The sequence below is a fragment of the Bos indicus x Bos taurus genome, chromosome 19, assembly GCF_003369695.1.
Source record: "Bos indicus x Bos taurus breed Angus x Brahman F1 hybrid chromosome 19, Bos_hybrid_MaternalHap_v2.0, whole genome shotgun sequence".
Lineage (NCBI taxonomy): Eukaryota > Metazoa > Chordata > Mammalia > Artiodactyla > Bovidae > Bos > Bos indicus x Bos taurus.
Window position 1 is genome coordinate 48,924,418 of NC_040094.1, and position 15,215 is coordinate 48,939,632.

General features: G+C 44.5%; 1 protein-coding gene across 1 annotated transcript in view; it reads left to right on the forward strand.

The window, feature by feature from the left end:
• Nucleotides 1-2,765: 2,765 nt before the first annotated feature.
• Nucleotides 2,766-15,215, forward strand: part of DCAF7 (DDB1 and CUL4 associated factor 7) — a 31,173-nt gene continuing 18,723 nt past the window's right edge. Inside the window, exon 1 of the mRNA XM_027517595.1 lies at nt 2,766-3,130. Within this exon, the coding sequence (XP_027373396.1) occupies nt 2,993-3,130 (138 nt within the window). The 5' untranslated portion in view covers nt 2,766-2,992. The remainder of the gene's footprint in view (nt 3,131-15,215) is intronic.

The following is a 15,215-nucleotide window of genomic DNA, read 5'->3' on the forward strand; positions in this document are numbered from 1 at the left end:
CTTCCAAGGAGCTGTGTGTTAGGGACCTGAAGGTGACTCCACTGGGTCTTGGAGGCCCCAGAGTAAGGGGCTCTTAGCCAGGCTGGGGTGAAGGGAAGCAGAGAGACACTGGTATGGTGGCCACAGGGAATCATGACAAGAGCTAACACTTCCAAAGCACTCTTCTGTGTAAGGGGTTATCATGCTGGCTGCCCTGCAGATATCGTCGACTCTTTGCAACAAGCTATGGGGTCAGTATTATTATCCTCATTTGAGAGAGAGGGATCAGAAGTAGAGAATAACTCAGAAATTTTTACCCAAGCAAGAGGAGAACTTCTGGGGTGCTGGTACTCTTCTGTTTCTTGGTCTAAGTGCTGATTTTATGAGTGTGTTTCAGGTTGTAAGAATATGTGCACTCCTATGTGTAAATTATACTTTGATTTTAAGAAAAAGAATATTTCCCAAAAATATATCAAAAGGAAGACATAATTTCAACCCAGATGGTCTGGTTTGAGGACATGTGCAGTCAACCACTCCACTGCAATGGGCTGTTGTTCAAAAAGTCACAGGTCCTGTCCTTTTTCCCTAAAAGAATTTTGAAAATGTATTTCTCCTTTATACATTTTGAGTTGACATCTGGAGTATTCCATGATAACTTTAAATAGTTGCAAAGGACACAATTTCCAGTGTGTTGTAAATATTGACGCTTTATAAACTGTTGCGTTTATATTGGTCCATTTAGACCCAAATAGCAGTAATTCAGAAGCCAATATTGGGACTTCCTGGCAGTCCAGTAGTTAAGACTGCACTTCCAGTTAGGGGGTGAGGGTTCAATCGCTGGTTGGGGAATTAAGATTCCCACGTGCTCTGCTCTGCCCCCCACAAAAGAAGTCAGTGTCATTCATTTTAAAAACAGGAGAACAAGCTCTCCTTTAACAGTGTTCCTTTAACACACTCTCTGCTCATGTGCGTGCTGTGCTTTGTTGCTTAGTCGTGTCTGACTTTGCGACCCCATGGATTGTAGCCCTCCAGGCTCCTCTGCCTGTGGAGATTCTCCAGGCAAGAATAATGGAGTAGGTTGCCATGCCCTCCTCCAAGGGATCTTCCCAACCCAGGGATTGAACCCAGGTCTCCCACGTTGCAGGAAGACTCTTTACAGTCTAAGCCACCAGGGAAGCCCTTTCTTTGCTCATAATTTCACTCTATTCCATTCAAAGTTTACCCAACATGTAATTTATTACCATGGTTGAAAGTATATATTGATAACCTTATTATATGTGTTTGTGACACACACACATATAATTTTAAAAAGTAATTGTTTCTAACCTTACCAAGGCTTTAAGGGTTACACTTAGTACTGGGTTTTTCAAAACAACATAAATACTTCTATTTAAATTTTTACAGAAACTAAAATTTTATTGACATACACCTCTTAAAAGAGGGAATTTTTCTCTCAATTAGTTCATGTGAGTGGATAAATATTTTTTTGTTACAGTAAAACATAAGCCCAGAGAAACTTGTTCACATAAGGAAGCAGATTGTACTTTAAGGGGGTTGTTAAATATATAACAGTGGCACTCAGTTCCTTGAATTCTGAGTTAATCACATCACTAAAAGCTATACTTAATGATGTGTTAAGTCACTTCAGTCGTGTCTGACTCTTTGCAACCCCATGGACTGTAGCCCCCTAGGCTCTGCTGTCGATGGGGTTTTCTAGGCAAGAATACTGGGCTGGGTTGCCATTTCCTCCTCCAGGGGATCTTCCCCACCCAGGGATCGAACCTGCGTCTCCTTCATTAACAGGCGGGTTTCTTTGTACCACTAGCGCCACTTGGGAAGGCCCATACTTAAAGTTATCACCAACAATTCATTATAATCCTCCTTTAGTTGTGTTGAAAGCAAACCGTTGGAAACCATTTAAATTATAAACAGATATTACCTAGAATCGGACCTTTCTCCATTTCAAATTGAAGACACAGATACATCATTTAGGGCTGGATTAGCAATTGCCTTGGTACCCTAGTGGGAAGGATGAAATGGGGAGGAATTAACACAGAGCCACGCTGGTGTGGCTGCCCCCTGCTGAGGGCCGACCCTAGAATTCCGATCATTTTTACGATGACAAGGAGAACGCACGAAAGCCGAACTGTAGCTGGGCCTAGACCCGAGTACATGTGAAAACGGTGTGTTCGCGGCCTGCCCTTGGGGCTCTGGGGAACAACATTACGGCTTAACTGGGACGCTGGCACGAGCAGGGAATTAGAGGTTCGCGTTCCGGCCCAGGCCAGGCAGCCAAGCCGCCAAACTCAGAGCCCTGAAATACAGCAGGTCCTCCGGTAAGGGAGAATTTTCATTTTTACTCGACAGCGTGGAGTAGCTTCTGGGAATAGCAGCTGCAGTGGGGAAATGAGAGCAGGTCACACAAGAAGTCTCACTCTCAGACACTTGGCCTAGAACTCGGAGCCCTACTACCTGCCTCGCCAGCCGCTTGGCCACCCACGCCCCCATTCACCCGCACTGCGCCGTTATCTCTCTGACTGACACCTTTGTCAGCCAATGATCTTTGGGATTGTGTAAGCGCCTGCCCCGCCTCCGGAGTTGGGCGGGGCAAGTGGCTGGAATGACAAACACTTAGGCCAATAGCAAGGAGGTTTCAAAAGCTAAGGGCACAATAGCCAATGAGGGAAAGGAGCCGTTCGAAAGGACATGTCAGACAGCCAACGGCCAGCGGCGCTGCGGGGGTCGCGTGGCTTCCGTTCCGAGTGGGCGGGGCAGTATCTCAAACGGAAGGTGGTTGTTGTCCGAGCCAAAGCTGGTTTGAAACTGGGGGTCGGGCCCGGCAGTCGTTGTCTGTTGCCACCGCCCCGCTTCCGGGCTAGGCCGTCCCTGCCCGCCCCCGCCCCGCCTCCCTTCGGACCCCTGGGTCCCAGGCCAGGCTCCCTGCCCGTTTTGCGCCCGGCTCGCAACAGCCCGCTCCCGTCCTGGTCCTCACTGCGGCCCCTTCGCCTCCACCATGTCACTGCACGGCAAACGGAAGGAGATCTACAAGTATGAAGCGCCTTGGACCGTCTACGCCATGAACTGGAGCGTGCGGCCCGACAAGCGCTTTCGCCTGGCGCTGGGCAGCTTCGTGGAGGAGTACAACAACAAGGTGGGCCGGGCAGGGGCTCGGAACCCGGCTGGCGGGGAGCGGGCCCCGGGAGCCCCCTTTCTGGGCAGGAGCCCAGACCCCAGGACCCTCCTGCGGACTTGCCTTAGCACCACGGAGCGGTTCCTCTGTGTCTAGTCCTGTGCAGAGAGTTTCGCTCTCTTTATCGCATTTAATCCTTGAAACATTCCTGGGTATTCAGGAGTGTAGTTACTCCCATTTTCCTAATGGGGAAACTGAGGCACCGTGTTGCAGCTTACCCGGGTCAGTTATTTCGTGACGGAAACAGGTCTCAAACCCAAGTTTACACCCCAGAGCTATGCCATTTATCACTAGTATCCGCTCCCCTGCTGCACTGCCTCAGTTAAGGGGCAGAAGAAGGATGAGGGAATGATGGCTGTGAAGAAAATGCGCTTACGATGGTCATTCACTTCTGGCCACACTAGATTTCTGTTAGGTCTGGTTATTGCGCAGGGTTTCCCGCCCCCTACACCCACCCGCAGGTACTGTTATTGATGGATTTGTCGGGATTGCCCTTGCTGTTGCGGCCTCGTGTTCCTCCTCTTCACCGCGATCTCGTTTTGGAAATCTTGACCAGTGATCCTGCCGTTGTTTTCCAAATAGAGAAGGATGTTAACTTGCTGTATCTTTTCTTGGCATCTTTCTTGCTAATACAAATATGTAGCCTTGAGTAGTAAGTCTTTCTGGACATCCGGAATTTGAGAATCCTTCATAGAAGGTAGTAGGAGGAAACTTTAAGCTGATAGTGCAGTATAAATTTGTTTTTGAAAGTTGTTGAATAAGTTAGTGAGAAGAATTTTCTTTCCTTTGCTCTTTAAATCTCTTCCATTTTGTATTAGAGTAAACGTGGTGATTGATCGTAATCAGAGCGACTGAGAGCCGTGCTTAGCGGTGTTTAAAGCCTGTATACCTGCTTGACACCGTGAACACTGAGACTTAGGAAGAATAGCCTATGTGGATGGTGACAGGCATGGTGCAGGGAAGAACGGCAGGTGCTCTAGGGTTGGATGCCCCGTCTAGTCCACTGACTGGCGGTGGGGCACTGCACAGGTCAGTTTTATTATTTCTCATCTACAGATTGTTGTAGGGAAGTTCTTTTTTAAACATAAAGGTCCTGTAAAAAACATTTGAACATTGTAACTTTGTTTACAGATTTCCAGGAGCGCATCTGTTTCTCTGGAGTTAAGTCTTAACCTTTCTGGAATCCCCTTTAAGAAATTGATGAAAGCGATGGACTCTCATTACCCAGACATCATATATACATAATTTACAAACAAATCCCAGGGAATATGAACTGATCTTGGGGCCCATCCATTGCCCACAGAAAGCAGAGAGTCCTGACAAGACTTAGCTTTAAAAGACATAGCTTTATTTCCTTGCCTCTTTCTTCCTGATGGCCGGGTAGTGCATAGCAGAGTGGGGAATAGAATTCAAGGTACTAATGTGTGAAATGGAATAAAACTGTTGTTTTAAGAATACATGTTGGAAAGAAAAAAAAAAGTAAAACCTATCTTTCAAAGGGCTTGAGTCTTTCACACAGACTTTTTGCCTTGCAAGTTCTTGCCAGGTCATATTTTGGGGGGCGGGGCGGGGCAAAGTAGAAAAGAATATCTTTGTTGCTTTGTCAAGGCAAAGGGGGCCACAGTGGGCTAATGCCCTCATAACTGTGTGTTCCAACCTGGAGGGAGCAGTGAGAAGTTTTATAGAGATGGTTCAAAGAGAGGGTGATCAGCTTGTGGGCATTCTTCTGATGGGTTGTGATTGGTGGGTGGTGAGGTAAGTGGGAGTCAGCATCATCAACCTTCTGGTTGCCGCTGCTCTGGGCTCTACAGGCTTGTGAGAGCATACAGTCAGCTTCCTCCCCCTGGGGGTGTTTCAGTATTGAGCCCCAGGTTCTTGATGTCTTATCTCAGAAAGAGTTCAGTGAGAGACAAAGTGATAGGTAAGAAGTGGATTTATTTAGAGAGAAACACACTCCACAGACAGAGTGTGGGCTATCTCAGAAGGTGAGAATGGCCTTGCAATCTAGTAGCCCCATTTCTAAGAGGGGATAAACTGAGCTACACCATTAGGCTGTTGGTGGAATCAGTGGTGTAATTGGTGTCAAACCTCGGTTGCAGGAACTCCACCCCAAAGTTTGCCCTTCCATTTAGTAACTGTACGGAGCTTCTTCTTTGTGCCAGGCACACAGGCAGTGCGGTTTTAGGGAGATGCAAACTGCTAATCCCAGGAGTAACAGGCAAGCAGTTACCTCTCTCTTAACTCACTTGCATGGGGTAGGCAGTGCAGCATTTTGCCTTCTGTTTTTGTGTCCCCACCTATCTAGGTTAGAGTTCTTAACGTGTGTGTGTGTGTGTGTGTGTGTGTGTGTGTGTGTGTGTGGGAGAGAGATGGACACCTTTGGCACCTTGAAGCCAACAGACCTCTGTTCATAATTATGTTTTCAAATGCATAAAATACATAGGGTTACAAAGGAAACTATTGTATTGAGCTATAGTTATTAAAAACACTTTTTAAGAAGTGGTGAAAGTGAAAGTCGCTTAGTTGTGTCTGATTCTTTGCGGCCCCATGGACTATACAATCCATGGAATTCTCCAGGCCAGAACACTGGAGAGGCTAGCCTTTCCTTTCTGTGTACTTTAAAATTAACTCATTACGTGACATCATCCATTAATTTGAAGTAGTAGCATTTCAGAATGTTCGCTGTGGTGTGATATGAAAAAAAGCAATGATTTCTGTTAGTGACAAATCACAGATATTAATGCCGTGGTGAGTAAACTGCCTCCGTTTATAATGGAAGGAAATGGTAAATTTCAGCTAGAGGTTTGTGAAAATGTAAGTGTGATTTTCGAGTTCGTGGACCTCAGGGTAAGAAACCCTGTGCCTTGGGGCTGACGGGCAGTAAATCTGGCTACCACACAGTGATTATCAAGCTCAGTTTTGGAAAAACCTAGCCATGGAGGTGCCAGACTTGATGTTTTAAGCTTGAAAATTATTGGTTGAAATTCTCAGACCATTGATTCTTGTTTGCTGTCAGTAGTGATTGCCGGTAGAGGACAAAATTAATTGACTCAGCAAATTAGCAGTGATAAAAAAGCCGAGATAGGGTCTTTTTTTCCTACTCTGAGACATTAAGAAAACATGATCATAATTTTTAAAAAAATTTGTGTTAATGTCATCATACTTTTCTGTAGTAAAATTATTTGTAGTTTGCTAGAATTAAATCTGTTAGTGTTTCAAGGACAACTTGACTTTTAGGTGTTCCATCACCTGAATAAATCTGGGAATTGCTGCAGTGTAAAGAACTAAATTCTATCATCTACATCTGGCTTGAAGAGTCCCATTGTTGATGATAATGCTTTATGTTCTTTGTGTGTGTGTGTGTGGTCTCTGCTGGGGGATAGAGCAGCACTGGCGTTGGAGAATGATTTTCTAAAATTTAGCGTGTGTGTGACTCCTCTGAGGGACTTACACCTTCCTGGGCTTCACTCCTGAAGTTAAAAGACCCCCAGGTGATTCAGACACAGGTGGTCCAGGTGGCGCTGCAAGACCATTTCCCTGGAGGTACCTGTCCATCTCCTGACCAGCGGCGGGAATCATTTTTTGTATCTGCATGTGCCTAAATATTGATTCTGCCCTTCCATCCCATGAAAAGTTCAATCACCAGATAGCCTCTTTGAAGGGGTCTGGGTTGAGATCTCAGTCCTGACACTTCCCAGTTTTGCGTGGCCTTGGCCAAGTGAAAGCCAGTGCCTCAGTTTCCTCATCTGTAAAATGAGGGTAGTGAAGAAGTTGAAAGGAGTTTTAAATGTGATGGGTTTAGGAACTCTGCCTGGCACATGGCGATCACATCACAACTGTAGCTGTAACTGAAATATCATCTAGGAGAATTATCTGAGCGTTTGGTAAAGGTACGACAAAAGGTCACTGTGTTCGTTCTTTGACTTTTAAAGACCTGGGGGGAGAATCCCTTGGTTCCTTTGAGCCAAACCCACTTTGTGGTCTAGAAGCTTCTTGTTGTTGGACTTGGAGTACCATAATGTGCTAGTTGAAGCCCATTTTCTCTTGTTCTACCTGGCTTAGACAAGTAACTGATAGAAGAACTCTGACATTTCTCCTGAGTCTTGACAGTATCTGTGGTCTTTAGACAAGTGGTATTTCCCTTGTTTTGTGGAGAAAGATGACTAGCAGTTCCTGGGCTTCTATTCCACTTAGTTGTGTATTTCAGGGTTGATTTTGACTAGAACTGGCAGTGTGATTGGGCTTTATCTTGCACTAATAGTTAACTAGCTGACCATTTGTGCTTTAAGATATAGCATCTAGAAAACATTTTTGAGATTCTGAGGAGAAACCGTAGGTATACCTCCTGCTTTTTGAAGACTATCAGTAGTGAATCTGAGTAAGGCTACCTTGTAATTCAAATTCACATGGGATGAATGCTTGCCTTGAGAGCCTGTGTTGATTCCTATGAGATCTTTAATGCTGAGTTACTTTATCTATTTGACACATAATGATTTTGACCCTGGCATACAAGTTTTCATTTCTCAGTATTTCTGGCAGCCTTTCAAGATTCCCATTCATTTGTTCATTAATTCAATAAGTACGTATTGCATTTTAGGCACAGTGATGATACTTGGTAACCTTCTGTATCCTTTTTAGCAGATGTGAAACTGGCAGCAATAAAGAGAAAGTGTTTTGGTACACATGAGTGTTTTTGATAGCTACTTAGAATTTTGCAGTGCTCCATCCTTCTCTGGCAAGACTGCAAGCAGGAGAATTTAAAGTATCAAACTCTCTGGTTTTAATTTCCTCCTTTCTTTTTTCTGGGCAGTGAGAGCACTAATGCCTCCAGGAGACCACTAGATAAAACTTGTGCTGCTTTGTTGCTTTTTGCCCTGACCTGGCTCACACAGACTTCCTAGAGATGCTGTGATGTGAACAAGGGGTGAATCTGTGTTCTGTAGGTAGTCTATCCCGCCTGGGGCTGTGGGGCCAGAGCTCGTTGGTTAGACTCAGAGTCAGGAGCAGAAGAGGTGCTGTGCCAAGGCAGAGCCTCTCCACAGACAGTGATCAACAATCATCAGTCAGGAACAGGCTTGAAGGGAGGACACATGGAAAAGATCAGGAAAAGCTGGTTTATTCTGTCAGAATTTTGCCTTTAGCTGGTTTTGGTTATACTAACAATTGTGGGAAAATGTGCCACTGACAAGAGGTGGTGTTACTGATTTAGATCACTTTTTTTTAACACGTGCGCACACACACACACACACACGCACACACACACACACGGGTTCACCTTTGTGTTCTAGTACCAGCACTGGAATTAAAGAGGAATACACAGTGTCCTCCACCAAGATAGACACAGCAACTCTTTTAATTTTTTAAAAATATAAGGTATGAGTAATGTGAGTAGTAATTTATGTTGTTATTCATGAAAGTAATTGAAAGTGAAGACGTCGTCATGCCTCCGAGGAATAAATACATAATGTTTTATACCTGCTTCTTAGGAGATATCTGACATAGTAATCTCCACAGTTTAAAAACAAGTAAAAATGATCTTGTTTCACAGGGTGTTTTTTTTTTTTTTTTTTAAGGCCATTTGTTTCACATGCTGGGGTAAAGTGTTAAGCAAATAGTTGCAGAAGGGTAGTGGGTGTGGGAGACAGAAGAAGTTTAGCAGGAGGACAGAGAAGACTGGAGGAAAGAAAGGGCAGAGGGGTAATAACCTAAATGTTGACAAGATGATTAAAATTGTACTTTTTGGTTATGATCCCACAATAAGGGACTGTAGTGAAGATCAGATGGGCACAGTACAGGAAGAGGCCAAGCCAGGATTCAAACTCGGAACAGCACAGTTCTCCAGAACAGGATTTTGATGGGCAGCATCAACACTCCTTGGTTTGGGGCAGTGGAAGCGGGTGCGTGCCTGGCAGCAGGAGCTTCTCCAGTTCCCCGCCTTGACAACCGTGGATAAGAGGAGAGCTTAGTTGTACAAGGAGACAGACGTGCGAGCGTCTCTAAAAGCACTGGATTAGGCAGGTTGGAAGAGACTGAATTGTGAGCAGCTTGACAGTTCCTCATCTCTGTTGCCTGGGAAGATGCAGAAACTTCATGTGTTTATCCTGACTTGGAACAGAGTCCTGGCCTCTTTCCCATAAGAACTTCCTTGAGATCATCTAGAAGGAACTTGCCTCATTCAAAAGGAATCAGCATAGTAGCAACAGCAAGATACTATAAGAAAGAGGGAAAAATGGGAAACACATGTAAGGTAAAGTATCCACACTAGAAAATGTTTTCACCTTAATTGAACATTAATAGCCACTCCTCCCGCCATGAATTTAGAGAACTTAAAGAACTCCAAGCAGAGAGAGGTACAGAAGATCAGGTAAAATGAGAGATGGTGACAGGAGGAAATGGAACCACCAGCTGATAGAATCCAGGAAAACAGTGGAAGAGAAAGCAAACATTGCCACAGAACTAAAACCCACATTGGAAAGAGAATAAAAATGAATACAAACTCCTGGAAACAGTGAAGACTAGGGAAGACAGGTTGAGAAAATGAAGTGGAAATGAACAATTAGGAAGAATATAATAGATGCAGAAAATAAAGAATACCTAACTGGTATAGTTGGTGTCTCTGAAGAAGACCAAAGAAATGAAACACAAAATCTCAAATATGTAGTCAGACTATAGAATAAAGGTAGGAAGTAATGCCTTCAACTGTATATCTCAAGAAAAATGGACACAGAACACTTGGCACTGAAAACTTCCTTAGGAAAATATCTACATTTTAAGGGTGAAGAAAGAACCTTTGAGACGTCCAGGCAAACTGATCTCTTCCTCTGAGACGGGAGAAGGAGAAATTAGGCTGGCCACAGTTGACGACAGAGGCATGGAGCAGTTTGTGCAAATCTGCCACTGTCATAGACTGTGCTCATGTAAACACATGAGCATGTACTTACGAGTATATGAGATTATATGGGAAAAGGAATATACTTTTAAAATAGATAATTTATAAAAATTGACCATGTATTAAGAAAAAAACAAGTTTTTAAGTTAAGGGAAATCAGCTGATTGGTAAAAGATAATACATATCAAAACGTATGGGATGGGATTTCCCTGGTGGTCCAGTGGTTAAGACTCTGCCCTCCTAATGCAGGCGGCCCAGGTTTGATCCCTGATCAGGGAACCAGATCCCACATGCCACAACTAAGACCCAGCAAGTCAAATAATAAATTTTTTTTTTTTTAAACCCTCAAACTTATGGGATGTTGAGGAATCTCAGGCCCAGATATGCTAAGTAACTTCCCAAAGTGACATGGAAGGTAGTAGCAGGGCCAGAACTGGAATAGTCTGTCTCCAGAGTCTTGACCATATACTGATGTCAAAAAAAAAAAAAAAAGATTGGGGGGAACCAAAAAGAATGTTTTGGAAACAGAGAGGGGAACGCTTGCCTTACCAGATCAGAGTAAACATACTGCAGTTGGTACAGTTATAGCCAATAAATACCACATCGAGTTGATGCAGTCACACAGAATGTCCCAAAGCAAATTTAAGTATCTACAGAAAAGTAGTTAGTGATAAAATTCACTGAGGAAAAAATTAATACATTCTGTGGCGTAATTGGCTTCCCAGCTGGCACTAGTGGTAAAGAACCTGCCTGCCAATGCAGGAGATATAAGAGACTTGGGTTTGGTCCCTGAGTCAGGATGATCCCCTGAAGGAGGGCATGGCAACCCACTCTGTTCTTTCCTGGAGAATCCCATGGTCGGAGGAGCCTGGTGGGCTACAGTCCATGGGGTCGCCCAGAGTGGGATGTGACAGAAGCAACTTAGCACGTGTGACATAATTAGCTGTCTACCTGGCAGAACAATTTAGAGTCCCCTATTACATGTCATATTTGTCATTGTTCAGTCGTGTCTGACTCTCTGCAACCCCATGGACTGCAGCATGCCGGGCTTCTCTGTCCTTCACCATCTCCCAGAGCTTGCTCAAACTCATGTCCATTGAGTCAGTGATGCCATCCAGCCATCTTGTCCTCTGTCGTTCCCTTCTCCTCCTGCCTTCAATCTTTCCCAGCATTAGGGTCTTTTCTAATGAATTGGCTCATCACATCAGGTGGCCAAAGTATTAGAGCTTTAATTTCAGCATCAGTCCTTCCAATGAATATTCAGGGTTGATTTCCTTTAGGATTGACTGGTTTGGTCTCCTTGTTCAAGGGACTCTGAAGAGTCTTGTCTAACACCACAGTTCAACACCACATGTCATACATGAAAATCAATTCCAGATCAAGTATTTAAATGTAAAGAAAAGTCCCACAAACATAGTAGAAGAAAACTGAGTAGGAAACTTGTTCTGGGGCAGTGGGGAGAAGAGAAGGCAGACTTTGAGCCAGTTGTTAAATCCGGGGTCAACTAAGGCAAAGATGGATAGGCTGTGGTACTGCTGACCCTTGAACAGTGCAGGTTTGAGCTGCATAGGTCCACATAAATGGGCATATTTCAATGATAAGAACTCACAAGGCCCATGGTTGGTTGAATCCAAGGATGCATAGGACTCAGATACTGAAATATACACAGATTAACCACTCCCCACCTCATGTTGTTCATGAGTCAGTTGTACATACAAATAAAACATTTTTTTGTGAAAAGATGTGGCAAAAAATCAAAAGACAGATGGTAGGCCAAGGAAAGAGACTTTCAAAACCTGACAGCTGGTAGGAGCTAATTTACTTACTGTGATAGCAAAATGAACAAAGCATATAAATAGCCTTCTCTTTGGAGAAGGAAATGGCACCCCACTCCAGTGTTCTTGCCTGGAGAATCCCAGGGACGGGGGAGCCTGGTGGGCTGCCGTCTCTGGGGTCGCACAGAGTCGGACATGACTGAAGCGACTTAGCAGCAGCAGCAGCAGCATATAAATAGCCAGTACACAGTAGAGAAAATGCAAGTGATCGTTAAACAGGAAAAGATACTCAACCTCAGGTAGTTAAGGGAAATGACCCTGTGATGTTTCTCCCTTTCAAATCTATAAAAATTAAGTTTCTTCTTCTAGTATTGCTGAAGTATAGGGAAGTGATCACCTTCGTGATCCTGGGCAAGATACTCAACATCTCTTTTACTCAGTATCTTAATGAAAGTAGAGAGGATAATAGTACCTACCTTATGGAGATGTTGAGAGGATTAAATGAGAAGTGTGAAGCCTTAAGCACATTGCCTATACTTGGACCATTATAAGCACTCGGGCTCCCCAGAAGTAAAAATAATAAACAAGTATGCTCAGCTTCAGTAGTAAAATCCCATTTTTCATCTATCAGAGTAGCAAAACGTTAAAGATTCTTTTCAGTGTTTTCAAAGATACGGGGAAATTGGCACTCATACACTGTTAAATGAAAATGTAAACACACGTATTATCTCAGAGTTTCTGTGGTATTAATGTCTGAAATGGGATGAGCAGTTACACTTCTAGCAACCTGTCCCAATAGCAGCATTTGCACATAGTGTACAAAGTATTGTTTGTAATAGCAAAACAATGGGATATAAGCACAGGAACTGTGAATGGTTAAATTATGGTGTGCTCACCACAGTTGGCTGTGGAAGAATGAGGCAGAACTATTTGTACTGACAGGAGATCTCCCAATATGGTGTTAAGAGCAACTCGCAGAATGTGTTTTATGGTCCAAGCCTTTCTGTGTGTTGTTGTTTTAACCCACCATATACACACATATACAGATGCAGAGAGAATCATTTGGAAAGTAGTTCATGTCAGACTGGGTTGAGACTAAGTAGAATTGAGGGTGAAGTTAATGGGAGACTTTACTGTGTCACTCTGTATTATATGAACTGAACATTCTCTTCCATTAAGTTTTTAATGATAGGCCAAGGAAAAATATTTGCAAAACGTGACCGTTGGTAGGAGCTGACTGAATAACAGGGAAAGCTAATTGTTATTCCTGTCAGTGCTTGGTTGGCAATGTGGAGCAGAGGAGCTGAAACAAGTTAGGCCATGGATGAAACAGGAGTCTGAGCAAACCCATGAAGTCTCTGGGAAGATGAGGAAACATTAAATCCCAGCCGTTTCCTGACTTCTTCCCTGGCTTAGGGACAGTTGTGCAGAGGTTGTCAAACCTAGGTGAGTCAGATCACTGGGGAGGTTCTTAAGAACCTAGACTCACAGGCCCCAGTTGACACTTGTCGAATCAGAATCTTGGGCTAGCGGTGGGGAGCCCAGGCCTTGTAAAGCACTCTTAAGTAAATCTGATCACCAGATTTGGAAAGCATTGCTATTGGCGGTACAAGCAGGAGTCAGACATAGGCCCTGTTTTTACAGCATTTACTAGGTGAAATAGTATGACAGTCATGTAAGGGCTTTCATGAGGCAGTGTGGGATGAGTCATCAAATGGATGGAGTAGATGAATACAAAGGGCTTCGCAGGTGGCTCAGTGGTAAAGAATCTGGCTGCCAGGCAGGAGATGCAGGATATATGGGTTCTATCCCTGAGTCAGGAAGATCCCCTGGAGGAGGAAATGGCAACCCACTCTAGCATTCTTGCCTGGGAAATCCCATGGACGGAGGAGCCTGGCAGGCTACAGTCCCTGGGGTCGCAAGAGAGTCGGACAGGACTGAGTGACTGAGCACGCCTGAGAGACCACTGTGTTAGGAAGACTGAAGATGGTTTATGAAGGAGGTGAGACGTAATAATATTAAAAGCTCATACACTGAGGAGGGCACCAGGCTGAGCAGCTTACATATGAAAGGTGTTACATACAACTCTGTGGGGTATGGGTAATGGGAATATCCTCACTTTACATGGAAATAGGTTTGGCAAAGTTAAGTAACATGTCCAAGGTTCCACAGCCAGCAAGTGGTGAGTAAGGAGCCCTGGAAGCCTGATGGCCCTGCACTTTATTAATACCGGGCAGACTTGGATCAACAGGACATACAAGGGTCTTAGAGCATGAGGGCAGTGTAAGGAGAGGGATGGGAAGCACTGACTAGATCAGTGAGAGGAAGGTCAGGTAGGCTTGTCAAAGCCTTGAACACCTAGGTAAGTGGATCCTAAGTGGTACATGTTCCCAAGACCTGATATTTTGAGGTCTGCAGAGAAATCTCCAGTGGCCTGAAAAGCACCTTTTAGAAGTAGCAGCATTTTTCTCTTCTAATTTAGCCTTACAGTATTACCTGCATGGTTAGAGAGAGGTTTTTTTTCCTTTTGTGCCACAGTTAAAACAGTGCCTGGCACCTGACAGTCACTTGGTAAATATATGAATAAATACCTGAATGCAGTATCTGGCTCAGAATCTACATGAGAGGCTTATTCTTTATTCTGCCCAATGAGCCACAAAATTTAGCTTCTCCTCTAAAGCTAAATTTTAGAGCTCCCTCCCCCACCAAGTCTGATGCGTTTTCCCTTCCCATCGTCCTTTATGTTTTGTTCTCTGTAAAGGTTGGAATGTCAGCTTTTTAATTCCTTTAAGAACTGTTCATCCTGCCAAATTCACTCTCGCGTCCTTCTCTGGTTATCCCTTGCCATTCTCACTGCCAGTCACCATAAGCCTTTAACTTGCCCACCTGTTCTCCTGTGGGTCTCCGGGCTGAGCTCCCCACCTCCAGCCTCTTCCTGGATCCGGTCAGTCCTGCCTGGCATTGCCAGGCCCCATACTCATACCTCCATGGCCTGATAGTCCGGCCTTTCAGGCACTTGCACGAGGGAGAGCCACCCCTGCCCTCAGTTGGCTCTCAGGGCTTCCCAGCCCGCTCAGGGCACGTCTCCTAGGGTCCTCAGCGTGGCTGTCTCAGGTGGTTCCTCTTGGTGCCCCCCCGGCCCCAGTGGGTCATTCAGTTAGTTCCTCTGCCCCGTCTGCCAGTGATGTCTTCCATTTCTCTGCCTCCTCAGAACCATTCCACAGACTTTTGTAGACTGCTCAGATCCCAGCTTCTCCTCACTTGCCTACTTTGAATTATTACTCTTTGCTCTAAATGTCGGTTTATATCTGCTATGAATAAGCAGCTAATCGTATATTACCTGTGACATCACTTGTATTGTCCTAAGACAACCTTGGCAGGG